The following is a 22,794-nucleotide window of genomic DNA, read 5'->3' on the forward strand; positions in this document are numbered from 1 at the left end:
TTTTCACTCCAGCACAGGAGAAAACATCAAACTTCAGAAAATCCCAAGTTCCCATCAAAAAAACCTGCAAGGCCTCAACAGCACCAGCTTCTTTAACGCGGCAGCAGCAGCGGAGGATATTTCAGGCTGCTCGAGCTAAAATCTTTGAGGAAATGTAACTTTAGCGTGGATACTTCTGAATTTAATCAAATGTTACAAAAAAAAAAATCACAATCCAAATGCGTCTTGACCCTGAGACACTGATCTAAAAATAAATGGTCTAAATGGTTGTAGTTTGTGCACCGGGCCAGGAGTTGTTACAGACATACGACCCAGCCCAAAGAACATCAGAATAAGACCATAAGCCTGCACACACACTTACAGTGTAGTGAGGGCAGAGGAACAAACTATAATGAAGTGGGTGGCGTGAGCACTCAAAAACAGGAACTTTAGTCTGCAGAGACGATGAAGTGGAGCTGTGAGTCAACACTGAGCGGGAGAAACGGTAATAAAGTCAGAGTTTGCAGCCCAAACAAAGCCTGACAGTCCACCATTGTTGTTGTCGTTGTTATATTGGTTCATGATAATTGGGCTTCAACAACCACGCATGAGCAGAAATGTCAGTTTTCACAGGATCAGTATATCAGTTCATGTGGCGATGGTTTGAACCCAGTTTCAAAAGCTCCCATCTAAAGGCCAAAATGCAATAAAACGTTTAGTGTTGTAAAAGTGTAACAGGAAACAGCGCCGCCGCCATGTTAGTTGACCTTTTTTGGCCTTCTGCTGCTATATCAGAATCACTGTATGTGTAAAGTAAGTGGCCGTGCGGGGGGGCGTATTAAATGCTGTGGTTTGTCCCGCAGAGCGTTCTCCTGTGTCCAGATTTCCAATCCTTCGCTGTCCAAGAGCAGCTCAGTTGCTAACTTGTTTGTGACGCTGCATTAGGGTCTGCTGGGCATCGTGACACGCGACCATTTTCTGTGGTGAGGCACGTGGCGCTCACTGAGCCGCGCTGCCTCCTGTCACATCTCTGCAAACCTGCAGCCGCCAGCTTCCTCCAACCCTGACTCTGTCCTGGCTTGAGGACCGCGAGAGAAGTTTGGGCTGAGTAACGTTGTGTTTTCTCAATGAAAGGCTCAGTCAGGATCAGTGAGGTGCGGTATAATCCTGCTCTATGTGGGGGGAACACACATTCTAGCGACAGTCACAAAAAATACACAAAAAATAAAAAGGCTTACAGTGAGAGAGACGACGCCATCATGCAAAAACTATATTAGGGGGATCTAACAGGCTGGGATAATCCTTTTGGTACTCCTGTAATTCAAATATTTATACACACAAAATATATCAGTTTAAGTGGTATCGTGCACAGTCAAGATAATCTCGGTAGTAGCTTGAAAGCATATTTATGAATGGGAGCAAACAGCGTTTGAAATATTCAGTTAATGTCAGATGTAATGTTAAAAAAAATCTAATTTGAAAGGCCCCCCCCCCCCCCCATTGATGCTATGCAACCTCATCTTGCAGAATAATAATGAGACCGTTGAAATAACTGCGTGTTAGCTGTCACTACTTGCGTTTTTTTGGAGTCATTTGTATTCATTCAATCATAGCAATGAATTAAACTGGACTTCTTTCTAAAGCCAATTCTGTCTTCTTTTGTTTTTGTTAAAACAATAGCGTCAACACTATAAGAATATTATTTTCCTCTTCATAATCACAGGCTGGATATGACATTATGTGAAAATGGTACTTTAAGTATCACCCGGCGGTAAGGAGAATGCGCACGTCGCTCCATCATAACAGTAAAACATCTGACGCTTAATCACGCCCAGGCAGCAGACAGCCATCATGCTACACATTGCATCATTAATACAGATTATGTAATTACTTCAGAAGGCAATATAGAGAGCAATCACCTCGATGCCCCATTAGGGTTTCTATCTTTGCATGAGGGAGCAGCAGCAGCAGCAGCAGCAGCCTGCTTATCAATGACTGATGTCTTCCTGCCGATCGACGAACCCTGCATACGGGTCTATTATCTTAGATAACGGTTACAAAAAAAAAAAAAAGAGGCTTCTTTGCTTTAATCTGTCGACACAAATCCAGTAAAATGGCTTCCAGCTCTCTGTTCTTCTTATTTGTCCGTAATGTTTAACCCTTTAAAAGAAAAAGCCTCCTTGCTGAAAATTCTCGTTAATTGTTGCAGGAAAATCCTTCCCTTTTGTTTTTTTTTAAGTATCCATAGACACTAAGATTACGTAACTTCTCAGGTGTAAGCAGGATCGGGCCATATGTTTCATGCACATTATGCAAAGACTAACTTATTAATATGCAATCATGGGCCAGATGTTGTGGAAAGAAATTCAGAGGCGGGAGCTGACTTATAATAAACAATCTCTTGAAACAGAGCCTCTTTAACAGCTGCTGCTTCATTGTTACTAGCCAGAAATGCTGCAAGACACAACAAAAGAGTAAAAATAACACAAGAACAAGAAATACAGCCATGACCGGCTGTGAATAAAGCCCAAAACTCACCAGTTCAACATCAATAATCAGCGGGAGAAGCTCATGTCTCGCTCGGCCTGCAGAGACAAAAAAGGACATATAAAAATAAGGGGAGAGAATTTCATAAATTACAGTACAGATGCCTGAGTCTGGACTTATTTGGTTCAGGTCTTGCTATACAGTCAGCAGGGGCCAGGAGCTGAGATGGAACCACACAGGCAGACACATTGCACTACTCTTCTGCCAGGAAAAACAGAAAGTAAATCACCGGAGAAACCTCGCAACAGCCGCCGCTTATCGGACTTTAACAATAATGTCCGATGGCTGTGATTCAACATGTTATCAACATACTTGACCCGTCAGTTGCGAGCGCTGAGCTGCATTTCTGTTGGTCCATCAATCCATCCGGCTGTCACTTCAGACCTCCACAGTCACACATCTCTCTCTCTCCCTCTCTCTCTCTCTGTGTGGGACCCTAAAAAACTAAGGCTGACAGCTTTGTTAAGGCTGGTATGAGAAGAAACCGAGCTGTGACGAAACCCTGACAGCCCCCCGATAAAATAAAAGGATGGAAGGAAAGCCGGCAATACCTCACGATTAAAAAAAAAGGGGGGGGGGGGGGACAAAATCAATCAAAAAAAAGAGGCAGTGCATAAACTTAATAAGTGAGTACAGTGAGAATTCAATTTCAAAGAGGCTTTAAAGTGCAACGGGGACATTTCACATAACATAAAAAGTATCTGATTTATTCAAAAATATGATTAAAAGATACACAAGTTTGTGGGAATTTTTTTTTTTTTTTTTTTTTAGAAACTTCAGGTTTTTTTTTGTCAGAAACTAATAAATGACTCGGTGCGGATGTTTTTCACGTTTGTCCGTGTAGCATAAGTAGCACGCAGATAGGAAACAATGAGAAGGGTCGGGGGGGGGGGGGGGGACCTCATTTTAGAAATGCTTCAATCCACATTAAAAAGTCGGATCCAATTCCAAATCAAATCAGAATTATGTCAATATTTGCAGCCAATCCCATTATTCCCAATCCAACATCCCATCTCTTCCTTATTTCAGGCTTTGTCCAACCCGGCAGACCACCTGGGACTGAAAATCCTTGAAATACAGCAACAGAAATGTCTGGCAAATTGGCAGAATTGAAGTCAAGTCGCTCTTGAACGTACCTCTCAACTTATGACCGAGCTAATACTCACGCTGCCACGCGTTCTACCGTGAAAACCTCTAAACAGAGAGGGAGAGGGGATCTTGCCTCGCTGCTGTTCAGCCTTACAGCTGCATCCCTGCGAGAGCCTCAGAAACTCGATGGACCTGCCGACACGTGACTGTAACACTCCTGCTCTGTTAACCTTGAAACTGTGAAAAGCAAGTAATGTGTGTGCAGTTTTACTTTGTCTCGCACTCCTATTGTACGTGCGCTGTCAGTCAAAATCTTGTTGTTAGCCTTTCAAAGATAAGTTTTTCTGCCTCAACATGCAACTTCAACTGGATTTTAGCTTGAAATGCCTGCACTGTGGTCCTGGAGACTCCTCCCTGCAAGATGCAGTCAAACCCCGCCGGTTAGCCTCCTTCACTCACAGCCCGCACAATTAAGCCAGGATTTAATAGCAACATGGCATACTGCAATCTTCAAATCATCTCGGTGTGACGCAGATCCCCACAAAAAATCATACAATTAGCGTTCAAATGCGTTTTTTCCATGGAAATGAGGAGAATTATGTCAAATTAGCATTCCCTCCGCTATCACAAAACATACAATGTCAGAAAGAAATGTCTCATGTTGCAGCAGTCCAATGCAGAATTTGTGCAACTGTAAAAAAAAAAAAAAAAAGTCCTACGAGAAACACTGCGTCCTCGCTCGCTGCTGCTCCAGCAACTGCTTCCTCAATAGGTGGATATCTCTGGTGTCTGGAGTCACATGGCTACCGATGCCCTTACTAGACTTGAGATTGAGATGAAGATTAAAATAAAGCCCGAATCCAAAGATGGGTGTTATTCAGATTGATGAATTCTGAGTAGTCAGTCGGAGTGCGATGGTTCAGCAAGCCCAGGGTTTGATTTGTGTTGTGGGGTTTCTTTTGTTTTTTTTGGAGTTGTGTATTGAATTGCCAATTTCCCCACTGAGGGACGAATAAAGGTTTATCTCATCTTATCTTGAACACTGTGTTTGCATGCCTAGTGCTCATGTGATATTGCAACACTGACTGGGGGGGTCCAGAACATCAACATGTTGCTCGCATTGCAAGATGGACTCTTGTTCAAAAAGCAAACAGTTTCAAAACTTTTATCAGGATCCGCACTAAGTCCTACATTCTCACAGGCAGGTTCATGCGCCCCCTGCACCCCCCCTCCCCCTCCAGAATATAAGCTCCTCTTCCTTGGCCCACGCAAATGAAGAGAAGTCTGATTGAGGAACAAACAGCCAGGAACACACTGGCGACCACACGTGACTGACAGCGCCGTACAGGGCAGGTTCTCTCACAAAAAGTTAAAATGAAGAATCCTATCAAAAGAGCGATCAGACGGCGTCACCGAACACACGCTAACAATGTCAACCGGCCTGTAAAAGAAAAATAATAAAACACCTGCAGTGCCTCAGTTAGCCTTTAAGCTTCTTAGTCCACCTCTATTCATCCAGAAGCCTCCGAGAGCAGGTTTAAGCTACAGGTAAGGGATTGTTATTACGTGAGGGAGGGTTATGTTTGCTTCTGTAATCACCAGACAAACGTTCATGCTGCAATGTCAACAAGCCAGAGAGCAGAATTGGCTTTCATTTAAAAATACGGCTTTCATTCAATCATCCATAAGGCAGTAGAGGACGAGAGGGGTCAGAGACAACATTCTACCACGTTACAAGAGAAAACGACTCTGCTGCATACTGCCCAAAGCCTGCTGAGAGGAGAAACAGCAGCATGAAAAAACACACACACACACACACACGTCTCTTACGAGATGAATAGCTGCAACAAGTTTACCACGGCACCATCTACACCTATTCATCTATTATATTTGGAGGCTGCCAGCTCAACCGAAACCTTGAAGGAAACAATACACTACGGGGTATTTGTACAGCAAATAAGCCTGCGGGTTATTCTTGAACAAATAGCGTTCACTTAACACCGCTGTGTCGTCACCTTAGGAGCAGAAACCTGCGGTGTGACTCCACATCAAAAGAAACCACACCGTCATTTACAGTGGCACCCCGGAACAGCACTTAGTTGACGTGTAGACACTGAATCCAGCACCTTTTCTCCATCTTTCATCTTTTGATGCAGGAGGGACTGCAAGCACAGAACACCCAGCCCGACACATAGATGTGCTACTGTGCCATGACATTACTGCACCAAAACACGGAAGGAGGAACCTACACCTCAGACTGAGCAGTGACACCTCTCTGTCGGGGCTGCATGCATGGCAGCTGCAGCTGTCTCTGGATGCAGCAGCTGTGCAGATTAATGACCCATTATTCAAATATTCTCTGGCAGAGCAAGAAGCTGCAAATACAACAGGGACAAGAAGAAGAAAACACACACCCGCACAACACACACTTGTGTAAATACAGTCCGCATTAAATTACAGCCCGTGTCGTTTGGGACTCACAGCCACTACAGTGCCTGTCATCGGCCGGCTGCTGCTGCTGTCCCGCTACAGCTAGCTCCGCTGGCTAGCCCCCCTCAGCCGTTAGAAACCTCCGTGCCCCTCCTTAGCACGTCATTAAGTTTCAAAGCCACACGTTTGGTTTGTTTGTTTTCATACGTCGCTTTTACTCGGTACCAGGACACCGCACACACCGGGAGGGTAAATTCAACATGAAGTCGCTAACGGTCCGCCTGGTTTAGCTAGCTAGCAATGGCTACTGTCTCCAGCTGTGTGACAAGAGTGAGGAGGGCAGAGAAGAGGATGTCTGAAATGATGCGAGGAGGAGTGAGGAGCTCCACAGCATCCGTTCAACTATTAAATCAAACTAGCAAACTCTTTCAACAATCAACCCTGCAGAAAATTTTTTTTGTTTTGTTTTGTTTTGTTTTTTTCTTACGTGATATCGATGTTCGAGACTAGGACGGGTTTTTGTTTTTCTTTTCTTTTTTTTTTTTTAATCCGACGGTGGCAAGAAAATGATGCCGTGCAGGGTCCGGTTGAGGATTTTCTCTCTCTCTCTCTCTCTCTCCCCCGGTGTGTGTCTCCCAGCTGCTGCAGCTCTGTCCCCCGTCTCTTCCCCCTGACTCTTTGCTCCTCCGTCTCCCTGCCGCCGCCGCCGCCGCCGCTGCTCCTGCTGCTGCTGCTGCCGGAGCGGTCCCGGTGCTCTAGTACCTCTCGCCCTCCAGTGGAGAATGAACGGCCCTTTGATTGGGAACCTCTCTCTTCAGCAGCCAGCGCGCACACCGACGCTTATGTGCCTGCGCGTGAGTGCATGCGCGTGCGTGTGTGTGAGCGTGTGTGTGAGTGTGTGTGCGCGCTTGTGTGAATGAGTGTGGCTCAGGGTTGACAGAGTGAGTCATCCAGCAGAACCAGATCCAGCTCCTCCCTGCTTCCCCGACAGCTGATTACTGTAGCCGCCATGCGTTGATAAAGACAACACCCCCCAACCCCCTCCTCCCCCTCCCTCAGAAAAGACACAACATGCTGCTGTGGGCTTGTGTCACTCAACATGGCTTCATGGCAACACAAACCAGTTCAGCGTTTGTTTGTTTTGGGGTTTTTTTTTATCCGCAACTCTTTAAGACATTTACTTCAAAGTCAAATCAAATTTAAACACTGGCTGCTACAGCTGTTTTTTTGCCCTGTTTTGTAGTTCATTCTTTTAATGCTGCTATCACAAGATTTCTAAAAGCTGCAGTGACCACTTTTTTTTTAACAACAACCCGGAAGTTAGCATCACTTTTGTTTCCCTCCAGTAAAAGCTAATGGGATTTATACATATTATACTTAAGTCCACTACCAAATTAAGCTCTGTGCGAAACAAAAGTTTATGAGATTTACATGTTTTGCTCAGCCTGATAATCTTCTTAAAACAAACACCTGTAATTTTTTTCAGCGGTAATGCTAGAAGTACAAAGCTAACGTTATGCTATCATCAACTGCTCCGCAGATGCATGACAGCGACACGATTAGCTTTGCGCTCCTTCTTCTTCTTTTATGCCTTATATGACGTTAGTTGTCTGGTTCAGATGTTTGTAAGCAACCAACGTTTTTAAGGCACAAAAGTTTGAAATATCCACAAACCCTATTCAATAATGTGGCTTATCAGTTGAATGAAATGCTAAAATATCCGATGCTAGTGTGAACCATTGACCGTTTTCAGGCATTTAACTGAAAACCCATAAACATCGAATTTTGGGTTGAGGAAAACTGACTGTTCAGCAGTATTACTTAGCGATTTAGGGCCCATGAATGCTCCGCTTGCCGGGGGCTAACCGGAAGTGGCCATCTTAGTCGTAATAGTTTTAACCATAGAAAACTCCCAATGTTGGACTCGGTTCACAATCACAGTTAAATCCATCTGCTACGTTGAGGAACATTTAAAGGAGCTGCACGATGACATTATTTTCACAGTCACGTTAGCAGATGGCTAACTGGTAGTAGCCAGCTTGGCTAGCTAAAGTATACACATTCAGAGTAGAACACACATCCTCCTGGCAGCACGGGTGTGTTGCCACATGCTAACTTATCAACGGCGGACTTAATTAGAACCGTGAAAAATCATTTCGTAAGGGACATTAATTTTACATGAAAATATGATGCATAACAGCTTTGACATATCACGAGGAAACTCTTGCTGACACCTGTTTCAGCCTTCAAGTTGGTAACTGAACCTGTGGAGTTGAGACCGGACGTGTCGAGGCCTGACCTGATTACCTCTACCAGAGAGACGCAGTGTCGTTTCTGCCTACGTTAGACCTCGACTGAACCACCATCTGATGAGTCGATCACTAATGGGTATGCCTTGATCCGACATATTAAAACTGAATTTAAAAAAGAAACGAGGGAATTACAAGCACAGATTTCCCTATCTTTTGGAGTATTTCTGCCCATATATAGGTTGCAGGAATCTTTGCTCACTTCAGGGGGGAGAAGCTCGCATCTTACAAATTTTTCATTGGCATGTTTATTCTGCTGCTAGAATATAAATCAGCAATAGGAGGACACATTAATTCACAGTGCAAAACATGAAAATATGCTCCGGTGTTAAAAAGGATAAAGCAGCACTCCTCTAAGTGCCTTTCCTTCAATTTAGTTGAAGAACTCGAGAGAGAGACGGTTTTTTTTTTTAGGTTTTTTTAAAAACAACAACAACAACAACAACAAAACCTGTTCAAAGTCAGTGCAGCAGTGGTTGGCATACTCTGAATTTTGAATCGGTTAAGTTCCAGCAAAATAACAACTGGCACAATGAATTTCATAATGCAACTCCCAAATCAAAATCCTCCAGGACCAGTAAACATCCATGTGAATCAAACTACAAAGTCCCCGGGCTTGCAATGAACACACCATTTTTGGGGGAAAAAAACTGCTTATTTGTCATTCTCTCTAGAGCCAGACAAGATAAAAGATACCCTTCTCTCTTCGGTGAATGCATTATTGAGAGCCACAGAGACCAACTGGGTGCTAGTTAGCTTAGCATAACAAATGGTAGTGGATGGGAAGTGTTAGCATCCCATTGTCCAATCACCACCCACTTGTGTTTGTGTGGGAAAATGTGATATTTAAAACTGTGATACATTGTAATTTGAGAATAGAACTGGCAAGAAATATCGTCCTGACCGGGGTGAAGTGATTCGATGTAGTAGTACCTCAAAACTTCATCCAACAAATAAAAGCACGCGTTGACAGCTAACGAGCTAACGCTAATTAAGTCCAACTAAGATCCGCCAATTATGAATCTACTTTATTTGAACCACAGAGGAGGATCTGCAGAGGCCAAGCAGGCAAAACTGGGGTACGCAAACTTGCCCATCCACTACCATCGATTGCGCTAAGCTAACTAGCAATCAGGTGGTGACTGGTGCTCTCAGTTGCACACACAGCTGACGGACAGCAAGCGTATGTCCCTTTAGCGATGTGATGACAGCGGCAGCAGTATTACTACCAGCTAAATGAGAGAGGGTAATTATATCGCTATTTTCACAAGAGTGCAACCCCCCCCTCAGTGGGATGTCTCCTTAAAACTTGTGCCAGTCAGTACAAGTTAGGAATGTATGAATACAAATAAAGCCAGTAACTGCAGAAAGAGAGAAAAAAAAGGCTGTGTTTGCATGTTTTAGTATTTCTTAACTGAAGAAAATTAAATTTGCAAAAGGAAATGCGACAGAAATGTGGATCCACCATAGCAAAAGGCACGGCGCCTGTGTCCATTCCAGGTTTTAGGACATGGCCCGTACAGAATACTATTAGAATTACAATGACAATTTGATTCGGGCTGGATTAAGACGGGGTTTACCCTTAACAATACTTGGGTTTAAAATGAGATTAGGTTTATTGAAGGAAAGAGCCAAAGAGATCGCTGGGGACAGTTGGTTGGAAGTTGACTGGAAATTCTTTCCAGTCCCCCCCTCCCGAGCTACCGGATGCTCAATTTATGGCAGACAAATATCAATTCATAATGGCTGCTTATTGTAGAGGAGGACTGGGATGGGGGACAGTTTTCACAACAACGTATGCTAAACCAGATTAGAATTGATCTGCTGGTCCAAAAACAAACAAACAAACAAAAATCTTTCACGCTATGAGGTGATAAAGCTGTACTCATGTATTATAAGAATGATGCAACGAGTTTGCCGAGGCACCATCGACCAATTGCATCCATTGAATTTGGAGGCCGCCAGCTCAACCGAAACTCTGAACAAAAACGATCCAGTTCTGGCTGTTTGTACAGCAAATACACCTGAAGAGGTGCCTGCGGGTTTTTCTAGAACAAATAACGCCCGGTTAACACGAGTGACATTTCCAAGTGGAACTTGCCGTCTGAGTACTTGTTAAACTTGTTAAAAAAAAAAAAAAAAAAAAGTGTCTTTCAGCGGGTGACAAGTGTTTGTTTGTTTTTTTTAATCTTCCACAACACGGAGGGAAGTTAGCACCGTTAGCATTGCCGGTTCCCTCATTTCTAAGTCAATGAGATTTTGGAAATAAGGTCGGTGGTTCGCAATATTTTAATCATTTGTTTGCTCGTTAAGTTTTCTTCTTTTATCCGTGGACATTTTCTCCTACGTTCTACCAAACGGAACGCACGAATTTCAGTGAGTTTATGTTGCTTTTTAAAAACTGCAGTGACACCGAAGTCGTAGCCGCGGCACAGTTTGACCGATATGTTACAAAAAAAAAGGGTTCCAAGGTGTCCACACATTCATCCACTTAATGGAACACAGAAAACGTGGAAGGTCAAGCACTGACACGTGCCACCGACGCGCCAGAATACACCCGACGTTTGTTGCGGCAGCGGCGTTTTTGTGCGTCTCAGCAGTGGCGCAGTTCTGTCCGGGACAGCTCAGCTTGCGATTCAGTCTGGGTGAGTCGGAGGCGCTCACTGGTGAGTTCATTGCACTTTATTAAGCAAACTGCCTCACTACATTTAATATTAGCTTCTACAAACATGGAAGAGTTTTTTTGGGTTTTTTTTAACACTCTAATCTTTGTGTTGTTTATAAAGTGAAGCTAAATCAAGCCAGTGTGAAATATTGGCTCCTTTGAACGATGTTTTTCAGAGTAGTTTGGTCCCGACAAGGTCACCCTGCAGGGAGAAGCTGGCTGTTGATGCGACAGTTTTACTGTTGCTGTAATTGTTTATCCTGCTGTTACGGATTTAGATGGACCAGGTTTTGCGTTCCTCCAGTTTTCTGGAGACCCTTTAAGCTTCATAGGGGGAGCTATGATCTGTCACGTACTTTGAAATCAACTAATAACGACAATTTTGACCCTCCATTGATTACAAAACTACACTTTTTTTTGTGTGTAGTTTTATTCCCGCCTTTAAATCACATGGTATCATTTACATGGTGATTTTTTTATTTATTTTTTTGGCGTCATCTGTCAATGAATGTGAATTTCAATTTAATCAATCTATTGATTAAATTATCTATTCTATTCTATTAATCTCTCTGAGATTGGTGCTGAGTGCTACCGAGCACATGCACCCAAACGCCGGTCTAAAAACAAAACAAACAACAACAAAAAACTTTTGCTTGAACTTCCTGAACAAGTTTCCTCCCTAAATTTACTGATTCTAAACTGTGAGGCGACGTGATGAAAAGTCCTCCGAAGCAAGGTCACCACGTCTGTTCTCATCCCCCCAGGAAGGGGGGGTCGGTTTTAGACTAGGGACTCAGTGAGATCGTTGGATTTATGATCAAAATGTAAATCTGCCGATGTGGGGGAGAGGTTTGACAACACTTTGGGGTTAGGTTTGGGATTAAGATGGGATTAGGGTTGACATTAGGGTAGGGATTAGGATATGCGAGGCAGGGATGAGGGCTGGAAGCAGCAGGAATATGTGTTTGTGTGTCGGCGTACCTTCCAGTTGTCCTCTTCTTCTGCTGTCCTGGTGTGCCTCATTAACGTCCAGTGACAGGACTCCTCCTCCTCCTCCTCCCTGCAGCAGATGGACGGTCGCAGGATGATAATATTCCTGGGAGTTCGGAGGGGCGTCACTGTTTATATAACCCAGCGAATCTTATTAAAAAGCCGCTGTCCTTCCGTCTTGAACTCAGGGTTAATTAGCTCACTTCCTAGCTGGCGGTATGCACGGAGGCCTCTGAATGGTCACAGTGGTTGTTATGGGCGACCGGGCTTGTCTTATCTCCTGTTGCCTGTTGGGATTCTGCTGAGAAGCTGGACAGTGTTTATGCGGTCTGGAAAACACACACACACACACACACACACACACACACACACACACACACTAGCACAGACAAGTGCAGAACACACAGCTGAAGGTTTAATAGCTAACACAAAGAAAATAAAAATGCCAGCACAAGTGTTGACTTAAACACGATCATACATAATCCATGTGCAGCGCGGTCGAGTGTGTGGAGTTAAATACACTCACGCCACATGAGTGAGTCGCATCTCTATCTAAAGTGTGCACAGTTCAAGTGTTGCCCTTAAATATGAATGCCAATAATTCTGCATGATGTCAGAGCTCTCTAAGTGGTGATTGTGTCATGGAATGGCTGCTCTCCTCCACTGAGAGGAACATGAATTTGGAAGATATTGTTACCAAGGAGATGATAGGAAGTGGGTCATTAATGGTTCTCCCTGCCCCTGAGTGTGGCATACATACCATACACACACACACACACACACACACACACACACACACACACACACATTTACACGCTGCCAAACACACTCCCTATAGCTGCATTTTGATCTGTGAATGAAAGGCGACCTGCTTTCTTGTGATGCGGCAACACGGTTTAATCATTTACACACTTTAGTTTACTGTATGCTCGTATCTCTTTTAACTCCCTAACAATATAATAATAAAATCTTTAATATCGGTCTGATTCATTCAACTCGCCGAGCCATGTGGCGAAAAAGAAACCTCAACCTATATACCTTTACGTACAATGTGAGCAGTTTTTTTTTTTTTTAATCAAGGTAATCCTGCTAAAAAAAAATAAAAAAAATAGATCCCTTCTCCCACTGCGAATAGCTAATCTGACGTTTGGTCTTTTTTTTCTGTACATCACAATTGTGCCAGAAAAAGATGAACAAACAGTGGAGAGCAGCGCGAGTGCCATTTCTGAACTGAACATGTGAAAAATATGAAGTTTGCTAGTCAGCGCAAGCTAACGGTTAACCGTTAGCATGTATAGCTTGAGTTACACATAAAGGTCATGTTTGTTCATCCACCCCTAGAGTCGGTTATTTACAACCTGTCAAAATGAACATTCTTGAGCAATAACACCTAATAATGCATCGCATTGTTTCCATGATTAAATTGTGTCACAAATAAATGCTAACTGTTAGCCGCTAGCCACTGCCCAGGGGATGATCAGCCAGTGTTTGCGCACATGCAGGATGGACGGATGATGGACGGATGGATGGACAGATGGACAAGCAGTATGTAAGGTAGTCACAGTGCTTCGTTGCCATGTTAGATATTTTGCTGCGGTCTGTCTTCGAACACTCTTAGAGGGCCGCTTGTCCACAGGATTTGTGGCTGAGGCAACACAGACTCACAGAGGTCACATGGATCTGAGGAACCCACAGGGAGCGGGATCCACCTGGGTTCTGTTTTTACATCACAGCGGAACCAGGGACGATCAACCCCAAGGATTTGACCCCGGGATTAGATCTACCCCTGTTTGCAGGTATTTGGATGAGGAGAAAATGCGCTAAATTCAAAAAACCAAAAATATCACGACAAGACAACGTCAACTGCCTCGTTCAGGGTGACCCCAGACACCAGACCCTCAAATGAATGCTTTTCAAAAACTTTTAAAGAATTTCCACCAAAATTTAAGTTATATTTTTGGACAAATCATTCATCCATTCAATTAGAAGTAAGAAGTGTGTGTGTGTAGGAATTAGGTTGTTCGAGTGAGGAAAGTTTATTGACATTTTGCCAACAGATTAAGTGCTGGTCCACGATGAAGCAGAGATTTTGATCAAGAAATTGAAACATGGGTCAATGGAACTGAGTCAGAATTCATACTTATTTCAGGACTTTCAAGGCCAATTACATAAAAACCCACTGAACCCAAGACTTTTAATGCGTCTGTTGACACCCTGGAGGGGTAAGGAAGGCAAGCGAATACGAAAACAACCCGCAATTAAAAGTGACGGAAAACTAAAACCACAACAGGGAAGATCTACACGGGAACTGGTCGATCGCTGAGGAGCCAAAACCAGAATGAATGGATTACTTAAAACCATATCACAGACACATTTTGAGATGGACAAATAATAATAATAATAATAATAATAATAAAAAAAGAAAATTAAACACGTAACTCCAAACATGTACAATAATAGCCACATTTATTTTAATTACAGGCAAAGTCCCTTTACACTATTTTTTTTTTTTTTTTTTGTTAAATCAACTTCATGTTTTATCCTTTTATGCCATACATACATTTACATTTCCAGAGTGCATACACTTAAAATTGATGAGAGAGGGGCTGTTAAATTAAGTCTCACATTTCTTCATGTCAAATACTGCTCATCACAAGCATTACTCAGTAGTGGTACCATACTAAATATTAAAAGAGAAGAAGAAGAAAAAAAAAGAACTAAAGTAAAAGTGCACACGGCCTACTTAGTATCTGACAGCTTCATAGCATATATCATGGCAGTTTCAATAAAGATGCATTTCACACATTCAACATCAAACAAGGCAAACCTATTCAAAGGCACAGGACTCTCACATCAAGATGAACCGTCATCCCTTTAAAGAGAAGTTTGTACTTACATGTCAAGGTAATCCTTCACTTTCAACTGTTTTTAAAGGAAACTGGCTGAAATATAGAGTGACACACCCGTGACTTGAATGGCACTGGACATTTGAGGAAACCCGAAGCACGTACACATGAGCTAGCTGAACTTTGACGCCGGCAGAGGAGTGTTTGGGAGTCCGGTTGAAGGAAAACACAAGAGTTTTCGAGAAGAACACTTACCATCCTCCTCAGAGCCAGACGGGAAGTTATATGACCTTCTCGTCTCTGTTCATGCATTCGGGAGCTGAGACCCACAGAAACTGGCTCAAAGCAAGTTAGCTTAGCGCAGTGAGTGGTAGCAGATTGGCAGGCCAGCATACATTTCCTAGCTTCCAAAACCTGACATTGAGGTTTCAATTTTTTATTTTTTTTTAATTTTTTTTTACAATATATCAAATAGTTTAGAGAAAAGGGTATTTGATGACAACGGTGTGCTGACCTGCTGATCCGCTACCGTTCATTGTGCTAAGCTAACTAGCGCTTAGCCAGTCTTTGCTGGTCTGAGCTCTCTGATGAGGACTGGCAGAAGAGTTGGGGCCTTCCTTTCAAGATAAGTGACCCGTTCCCTTCGTTCAAACACAGTCTATCAACGGTTAGAGAATATCGTAAATAAAACACGGGGAACTGCACATCTATGAGCCAGTAAAGACCTCTTCTTCTGTGTCAAAGGCTTGAATGTCGTGAAAAGGGTGTGTCATTATTCAGTTTAGTCCTGTTCTCTTCACGCCGCGGTCTCAACGCCAACTGTATCCACTGTTTACTTCAAATGTCTCAGAGAAAATAGATTTACATGTAATAAACATCTCTGCTACAAGGCTACTGTAACATTTACAGTTAGTTCAAATACATGCAGGAACTGTACAGCACGCTTTCCCTTCACTCCCTCTCCAAACATCATCAACTTCTTTTCAAAACTAGCCGAACAAAACCAGGATATCAAAGCACTGCATAATATTTCCATGCCTAAATATCATAAACGATGATTTAAAAAAAGGATGGGTATTAAAACAAAATAGCAGCAACACATAGGCTTAGTTCTGTGAGAACAAAATCGAGAACCAGCAAGCCACCAGTGCCTCTGGGTTAAAGTTATTTTAAGTTACATAGTCGAGTAGTGAGCCTTCAGTGCAAATACGTAGAGGTGAGTCTAATTCTTATAAAGATGGAAGCGTTAAAGGCTGAATGTACAGTGGTTGGTTTACAGTACGAGTTGACTCCACCCAAAAGACAACGTCCACTGTTAGTGAATTCAAAACCTTGGCACGGCGCGCCTTACTGACCACCACGACCATCGATATCATGAGCGTCATAAAAAATAAGAAAAAGAAACTACTCTTTCTGTGCAATAGTTCAAGTAAGTATTTCCTGCAAATAGTTAGTGCTTTGTAACACATCCTGTGGCCGTACTGAAAGAGACGACAACAAACAGGTGACATACAAATACACAAAAGGTACTATTTACACGAAACGGTTCTCTGGACAGGACTGCACTCTACGCAGAGCGGACCTCTACTCACCAATTCAGGCTCAGATTTGATCTAATCCTCCCATTGGTTACATTTGAGGCAGTCTGATCCTAGATCTGTGGTCACAAACACATCCAGCAATCAGTGTCCCAGTAGTGTGAAGCAAGGTTCCGCCTCTAGAGAGGCGTGTCGTAGACACGCTCCAGCGAGCCTTCCTCCGTGTCGTCCTCGGACTGAGACGCCTTGTGGTTGAGCTTCTCTGTAGTGGAGGAGATGGTGAGGTTTCCGTGGATACTATCGTCGCTAAGTTTGGCCTTGCTGTTGTCCTGCACAAACTCTTGGATCTCCACGGGTAGCCGACGAAATTTGTCCTGGTACTCCTGGTCCAGATCGCTCTGAAGCTGAGGAGGAGGAAGGTGAACGTTAGCGAGGAATTCCCACTCTGGAAAGACGAGGCAGCTGGAAATGACAGGCCACCGTTCCTTGTCTCATGAGCAAATGCAAATATTTTAGTTGGGAAACTGAAATGTTAATATTTACGCAAATGAAACGTGTAATTTTTGGGTAAATGGGGTTACAAAAGGGGCGTCGTACAAAAAAAGTAGTGAAAATAACTGACAAAAAAAATGGTCAGTGGATCAGCAAATCTAACTGATGATTTCACATACTTTCATTATTTCACCGGTCATTTATATTCATAAAAGTATCACAATGTCTCGTTATTTTTTTCCAGGAATATGCCCATGGTTTTCAAATAGGGTATGTATATTTAATGTACACAGCCTGTATGAACAAAACTCCTTTTCTAGGGGGGTTATTGCTGATCAAATTATTTTATCGCTTTGATGTGATACAGTACAGCCCTATCAAGGCTATCAAAGCAGAAAAGATTTTAAACGACAAAGAGAAAGATCATGTGACTCAACTGCTGAAAGAGGTGCTTTAATATTCCTTCCTTCCAAAATGTCCCAGCTGATTTTTTTTTTTTTTTTAATTCAATGAGCTCAATCTTAGCACTCTTGCCTCACAGCAAGAAGGTTCCAGGTTCGAGCCCCAGTTTGAGCCCCTGGGTCTTTCTGTGTGAGTCTCCATGTTCTCCCTGTTCCTGCGTGGGTTCTCTCTGGTACTCCAGCTTCCTCCCACAGTCCAAAGACATCAAGAGAGGACGAGGCTGATTGATACTCTAATTTGACCGTAGGTGTGACTGTGAGTGTGAATGGTTGTCTGTCTCTATGTGTTGGCCCTGTGATGGACTGGTGACCTGTCCAGGGTGAACCCCGCCTCTCGCCTGAAGGCTGCTGGGATAGGCTCCACCCCCCCGTGACCCTTAATAGGATACGCAGTAGAAAATGGATGGATGGATGAGCTCAATCTTTAACGAACACTGATGCATGTCACACCTTGGTCGGGACAAACTTCCAAACAGATATCTCTGAAACTATGTGACATCAACGTGATGTATTTATAGAATAAAACACACAAAAACTTTGGTAAGATGAGTCACCCCCCCCCCCCCCCCCCCAGCTAAGTGGGAGACAAAATTGGGGGCCCGAGGCAACAAGGTGCAAAAACACCATAATCACACTTAAGGTTGTGCTTGTTTCCACTGACCGCTGAGGTCAGTAAACCACCACGTTCACCTGCCTGCTGATGAGAGCTGTGAGACTCAACAAGCACAGAAAAGTTGGGAGCTGTGAAATCCCCAGTAGAGCTGCTTCAACACTAACAGAGCAACTTACAACCCCCCCCCCCCCCCAAAGGTACTGCAAGTGCTAAGGTGCAGCAAGAACGTTATCTAAAGATTATTCCTGCTTTATTCCTTGGAGACCAAAAAGAAAGATTCCCTTGAACCATGACACTTTCCTTGATCTGCTGAGGAAGACTCCTCACTCCGTCTCCTCGCTGAGAAATGGAAGGGAGAAGCTGTTTTCTCCCAGGCATAGACGCCCCCAATGATTACAGATGACAAGATTCATTTCATTGTGAGCCAATAATTGCTGTAATGCTGATTTCTCTGTTTAACTACCCGACTGGCTCCCATGGGAGAGCAGTAATTAAAAGAAAAGCTGCTAAGATGAATGGTGTCAAGAGTCTCACAGCTCGATACAGACGCATCAGCATTACGACGGATCGAAAAACACGCGAGCTCCACCAGAACCGTTCTGACATCCATAGTTTGTCAAATCAAATAAGGGCCCGTTTCAGCCTGAGACACAATTTCTATAGTCAAAGCAGAACAATCTTAAGAGAAAATGCAAAACTGGCTGAACTGAGAGCCAAAGTCTACAGTATTGATGCTGCGAATCTACATTAAGTTTGAGACATCGACTCTCCTGCAAGAGACATTGCAACGCTGATGAATTCACCCGCAGCGAGCCTCCGATCAATACCGCTCACGGCCTGAACAATTCCAAACAGAACACTTAGAGGAATGTTTAAGATGGAGCGAGAGAGTGAAGGTCAAGAGCTGGAGTCCCGCTCCCTCTCAGCTCGCCACACGTCAGTCGCCGATCAGAGCTCATCCAGAGCAGATACATGCTAGCGGATAGCCGCGAAACAACAGACGCTGTCAATTAGCGCTGAGATGGTGATTATTAAAAATGGCCGGACATCAACACGTCTCCTGCTCAAAATGTTAGGCCTGTTTTTGAAACAAGCTCATTGAGAAACAGTTCAACTCACATTTGTATAACTGTAAAACCTTTAAATGTTACAGAAAGGGTCAAATGTTCTTTTCTTCTGAGAGAACATCAACCTTGGAAGGTCAAAATGGCAGATGAAGGGTATGTTTCCCAACGTCGTTTTACCTGTATATATTACGCACTTCGCAAAATTCCGAGCAATTCATGAACTATATTGAAGAGACTAGAACATTTACTAAAAATGGATAAAGAATTATTACAAAATATATGAATTAAAAAAATACACATATAAAATTCTGAAAATTATGAATTCACTTTCAATTTTGCATTTATTCTCGTGAATCCATTTCAAGATCTAGACCCTGTCATTTGTGTTTTTCTGAACTATCATGACATGTCAAGAGACGACAAGAAATATTAAATGATCAAAAAAACAAAAACAAAACACACATGAACTCCGCGGGTTCGTGATTTGTATTTTTCCGTACAATCAAGACTCTCAGCCTGAAAACTCTCAGTGCTCCTGGTGAAGCGACCGCTCCTCACTACCACTATCCAACTCCATCACTCTGATAACACCATCAGCCTTGACTCCTGTCCTTTCACTGTTGAAAGTGGCGGAGCCCAGCCCAGCTCGCTGAAGCCCCGACTGAGCTGAGCGTCCTCTCAAGGTCACCTTCAACACGCCTCCCTCCCTCCCTCTCTCCCTCCCACTTCCTTCTTTTTTTCTTTCTCACCCTCTCTGTGGGTCTCACCGAGCGGACATCCAGCACATCACAACCAGATGGCTAAAAATGCACCGCGGCTCGTCTCTCTCTCTCTCTCTCTCTCTCTGCCCGCTCTGCACTGCGCATGACCTACTTAGGGGTGGGACAATTTGCACACCATGTATGTGTGTGTGTGTGTGCGTGCATGTGTGTGTGTACATCCTGCCTCTTCCCTGCCTACTGAAACCCTCTGAAAACTGTCATCTTCCTCCCATCTGATGACACCCTGGCACATGTGAAGGCGGTGGGAGCAGGAGTGCGTGAGGAGCATCAGGCTGATCCCAGATAGACGTGTGTGTGTGTGTGTGTGTGCGCGCGCGCGCGCGCACATCCATCGACAGCTCAGATGTGAACAGACTGTTCGAGTTGGGATGGTGACAAAGATGGCACTTTGTAATAAAAAGATCTTGAGGAATGATGGAGAGCTAGTTGAGAAAACAGCGCTGGAATTGTGGGGGTTTCTTGGATCTATATCACGATGACCTTCACAACCGATCTAAGAACAGGGAACTGAATACAGGCACCAGTCAAACTTTTTCTTCGCAGGGTTTCTTTCTCTCCCTAAAGCTCAAGCTTATGATTTGGAACTTAAAAAACACTGGAAAAACCAGACTGTGAAGCGACTGTGGTGCTTTGAAACAAGTTTTAAAACTGTATGCTTGCCCTTTAATTTCTATGTGTTTGTGTGATTTAAGCAGTGGTGGGAAAAGTATGAGGTTCCTTTCATACCTGAAATGCTCTCAGCAAATTCTGTCTAAGTCCGCATTCCAAATTCTATTTGATTAAAGATGAATTTGATTTTGAGTTGGTCTCTGGAGTACAAGCATTTTTTCTTCAGGATATTTGTGTATCTCAGTGCTTGGGAACATTCAACCCTGGAACCGCCGACCTCTGAAGGTCGTGTTAAAGTGATGTTCCAGTTGTTTGCGTCCTCTTGACGTTCTCAGGCTTCACATTTGCGAGTAGAACATCCTCATCATGTTTTGATGTGTTCTCTCAACGCTCCCTCTTTGTCCTCACAGTAACTGATGGGTTCAGATGAATGCAGTGGAGTAAGATGGACCATAAATGCTTTAAATGTCATGGAGTGAAAGTAAAATGTAATTCAGTTGCAATCAGTACAGTGTGTGTGTGTGTGTGTGTGTGTGTGTGTGTGTGTGTGTGTGTGGTCCAGTTTCCCTTTGGACACCAACCAGCAACATTTATCTGGCCAACTTTTATATCTGTCTCATCTCTAAAGACCTGTCAACAAACCACACAGCACAACGCGCGCGCACACACACAGACACACACACACACACCCACACGCTTCTTAAAATACAGCACTCAGTGACCTTCTTCATCAGCTGTCCTCGTTCTGAGGAGCTATCGAGGGAAGCAGGGAAGGCCTCTGAAGAGCCAAATTAATTCTTTGCTTTGAGCTGTGACATAACGCCTGCTGCAGCGCCACCAAAAAGTCTTCCACCATCGACTGTGCTGCGGCGCTGCAGCTACGTTACAGGGAGAGCGCCACCACCTTCGTATCGTCGAGCCTCACTGAAATATTCTTACAGACAAATGTGTGCTTGCACACCACAAGTCGTTTTTATCCCTCAATTTAGTCTTACTGGCAGGAGGCGAAGCCTGAGGACTGTTTGTAACTGACATTTATTGTGCCGCTCTAGCAACATTACAGTCTTAGCAAGCCTGAGTGACTGACAGTTACAAGGGATTCGCAGCAAATGTCAGCGGCAAGGAGCTTTTGCTTCCTGCCTGTAAGACTAAACTGAGGGCTACATTTTTTTTTTTATTCAAAAGAACATTTCCTGAATGAAGCTCATTGTTTAGGAGAATTTCAGCAATCTGGAGCTGGACCTGGAGGGGCAACTTCGGCCTTTTTTTGAATCGATATTTTGGATCTATTTTAGTAGTCAAGACATATCTCTGCACCGATGTCCCTCTATCCTGTTTCACTTGAATACACATCACATTATAGCACTTAGACTTCCTTGAAATGCCGTCTCAGCTTGACTTTAACCAAAAGAAATAATTTTGGTTCATATTCTACAATATAATCCAGTATAACGCCATGACTCAGCCTTCCAAACGAGCTGAAAGCAAACTCTCCAATCAGACAGCCCTTTATTGCTTTCCAATAGTCTAATTTCTGCAGACAACAGGATCATGGTTTCTTGCCTCCCACATGAACATAAACCATCTGCAAGCTCGCCCGTAATTTTCAAAGAGCTGCTAGACCGTGACCCAGCGCTGACCTAGTCGTGATGACTTCATCTCTTCTTTTAGAGCTGAAACAGAACCAATTCATTTGCACTGTGTCTTGAAAAGAAAAATCTCACCCATGCTTCTTCTCTGCCGTCCTCTACTTTTGCCAGTGTAATAATTCTTTGATCACGCTCAAGGGTCCAGGTCATCTCAGGACAGCATTTCAATCTACATTTTCCATTTTCGGAGAGTCTTTTCTCTATTTTGTTTACGATTTCATAACCTTCTTTTCAGGAATGCCCTGGTTCAACACGATATTCAATCTCATCTATTCTGTAAAACAAGAGCTCTCCTGAGCAAAAGGGAACACCACAACCATCTTTCTCCTGTCATGCACCAATTTCAAAAACATTGGTGCATTTCTAATTTAGAAACCGTCTTTGCAGTGATGAAATACATCTTCAACTGCGCCTCATCTTTAAAGTCATGATCAGGAGGACTCAGGGACCTGTGTGTGTGTGTGTGTGTGTGTGAGAGAGAGAGAGAGAGAGAGAGAGAGAGGGCGAGTTCCTCTAGTTCCTTTGAATTCAAATTTTAGCCAGCTTTTGCTTCTATTCAGACCATTTCAATAAATCTTCTGTGCCAAAACCAGCAAAGCAGAAGCTTAGAATTGGCCATGTGTGTACTGCAGTTGTGCGTGTGTGCGTGTGTGTGTGAGTGCACATGCGCGCGCTAACCTTTACCTATACTACATCCAAACACAGCCCAATTAGGACAAACCCAAGAT

General features: G+C 43.5%; 2 protein-coding genes and 1 long non-coding RNA gene across 5 annotated transcripts in view; 1 reads left to right on the top strand and 2 right to left on the bottom strand.

Moving 5' to 3' along the window:
- plcb4b (phospholipase C, beta 4b) overlaps window positions 1–12,254 on the bottom strand; it is a 75,946-nt gene extending 63,692 nt beyond the window's left edge. For 2 of the 3 annotated variants that reach the window (XM_086188821.1, XM_086188819.1), the window contains exons 1-2: window positions 6,533–6,827; window positions 2,518–2,564 (exon numbers count right to left, since the gene is read on the bottom strand). The gene's annotated coding sequence lies outside the window, so the exon portion shown is untranslated. Of the gene's footprint in view, window positions 1–2,517; window positions 2,565–6,532; window positions 6,828–12,000 lie in introns of those variants that run through there. The other variant, XM_086188820.1, reaches the window with a different exon arrangement.
- Window positions 9,945–22,794, top strand: part of LOC147243211 (uncharacterized) — a 42,582-nt gene continuing 29,732 nt past the window's right edge. Inside the window, exon 1 of the long non-coding RNA XR_015110533.1 lies at window positions 9,945–11,020. This is a non-coding gene — a long non-coding RNA (uncharacterized LOC147243211). The remainder of the gene's footprint in view (window positions 11,021–22,794) is intronic.
- Window positions 14,067–22,794, bottom strand: part of plcb1l (phospholipase C beta 1-like) — a 135,145-nt gene continuing 126,417 nt past the window's right edge. The window contains exon 33 of the mRNA XM_086188818.1: window positions 14,067–16,797. Within this exon, the coding sequence (XP_086044944.1) occupies window positions 16,573–16,797 (225 nt within the window). The 3' untranslated portion in view covers window positions 14,067–16,572. The remainder of the gene's footprint in view (window positions 16,798–22,794) is intronic.

Source organism: Aulostomus chinensis, chromosome 20, assembly GCF_037954235.1.
Source record: "Aulostomus chinensis isolate RoL2024-O1b breed Wild chromosome 20, RoL_Achi_v1.0, whole genome shotgun sequence".
Lineage (NCBI taxonomy): Eukaryota > Metazoa > Chordata > Actinopteri > Syngnathiformes > Aulostomidae > Aulostomus > Aulostomus chinensis.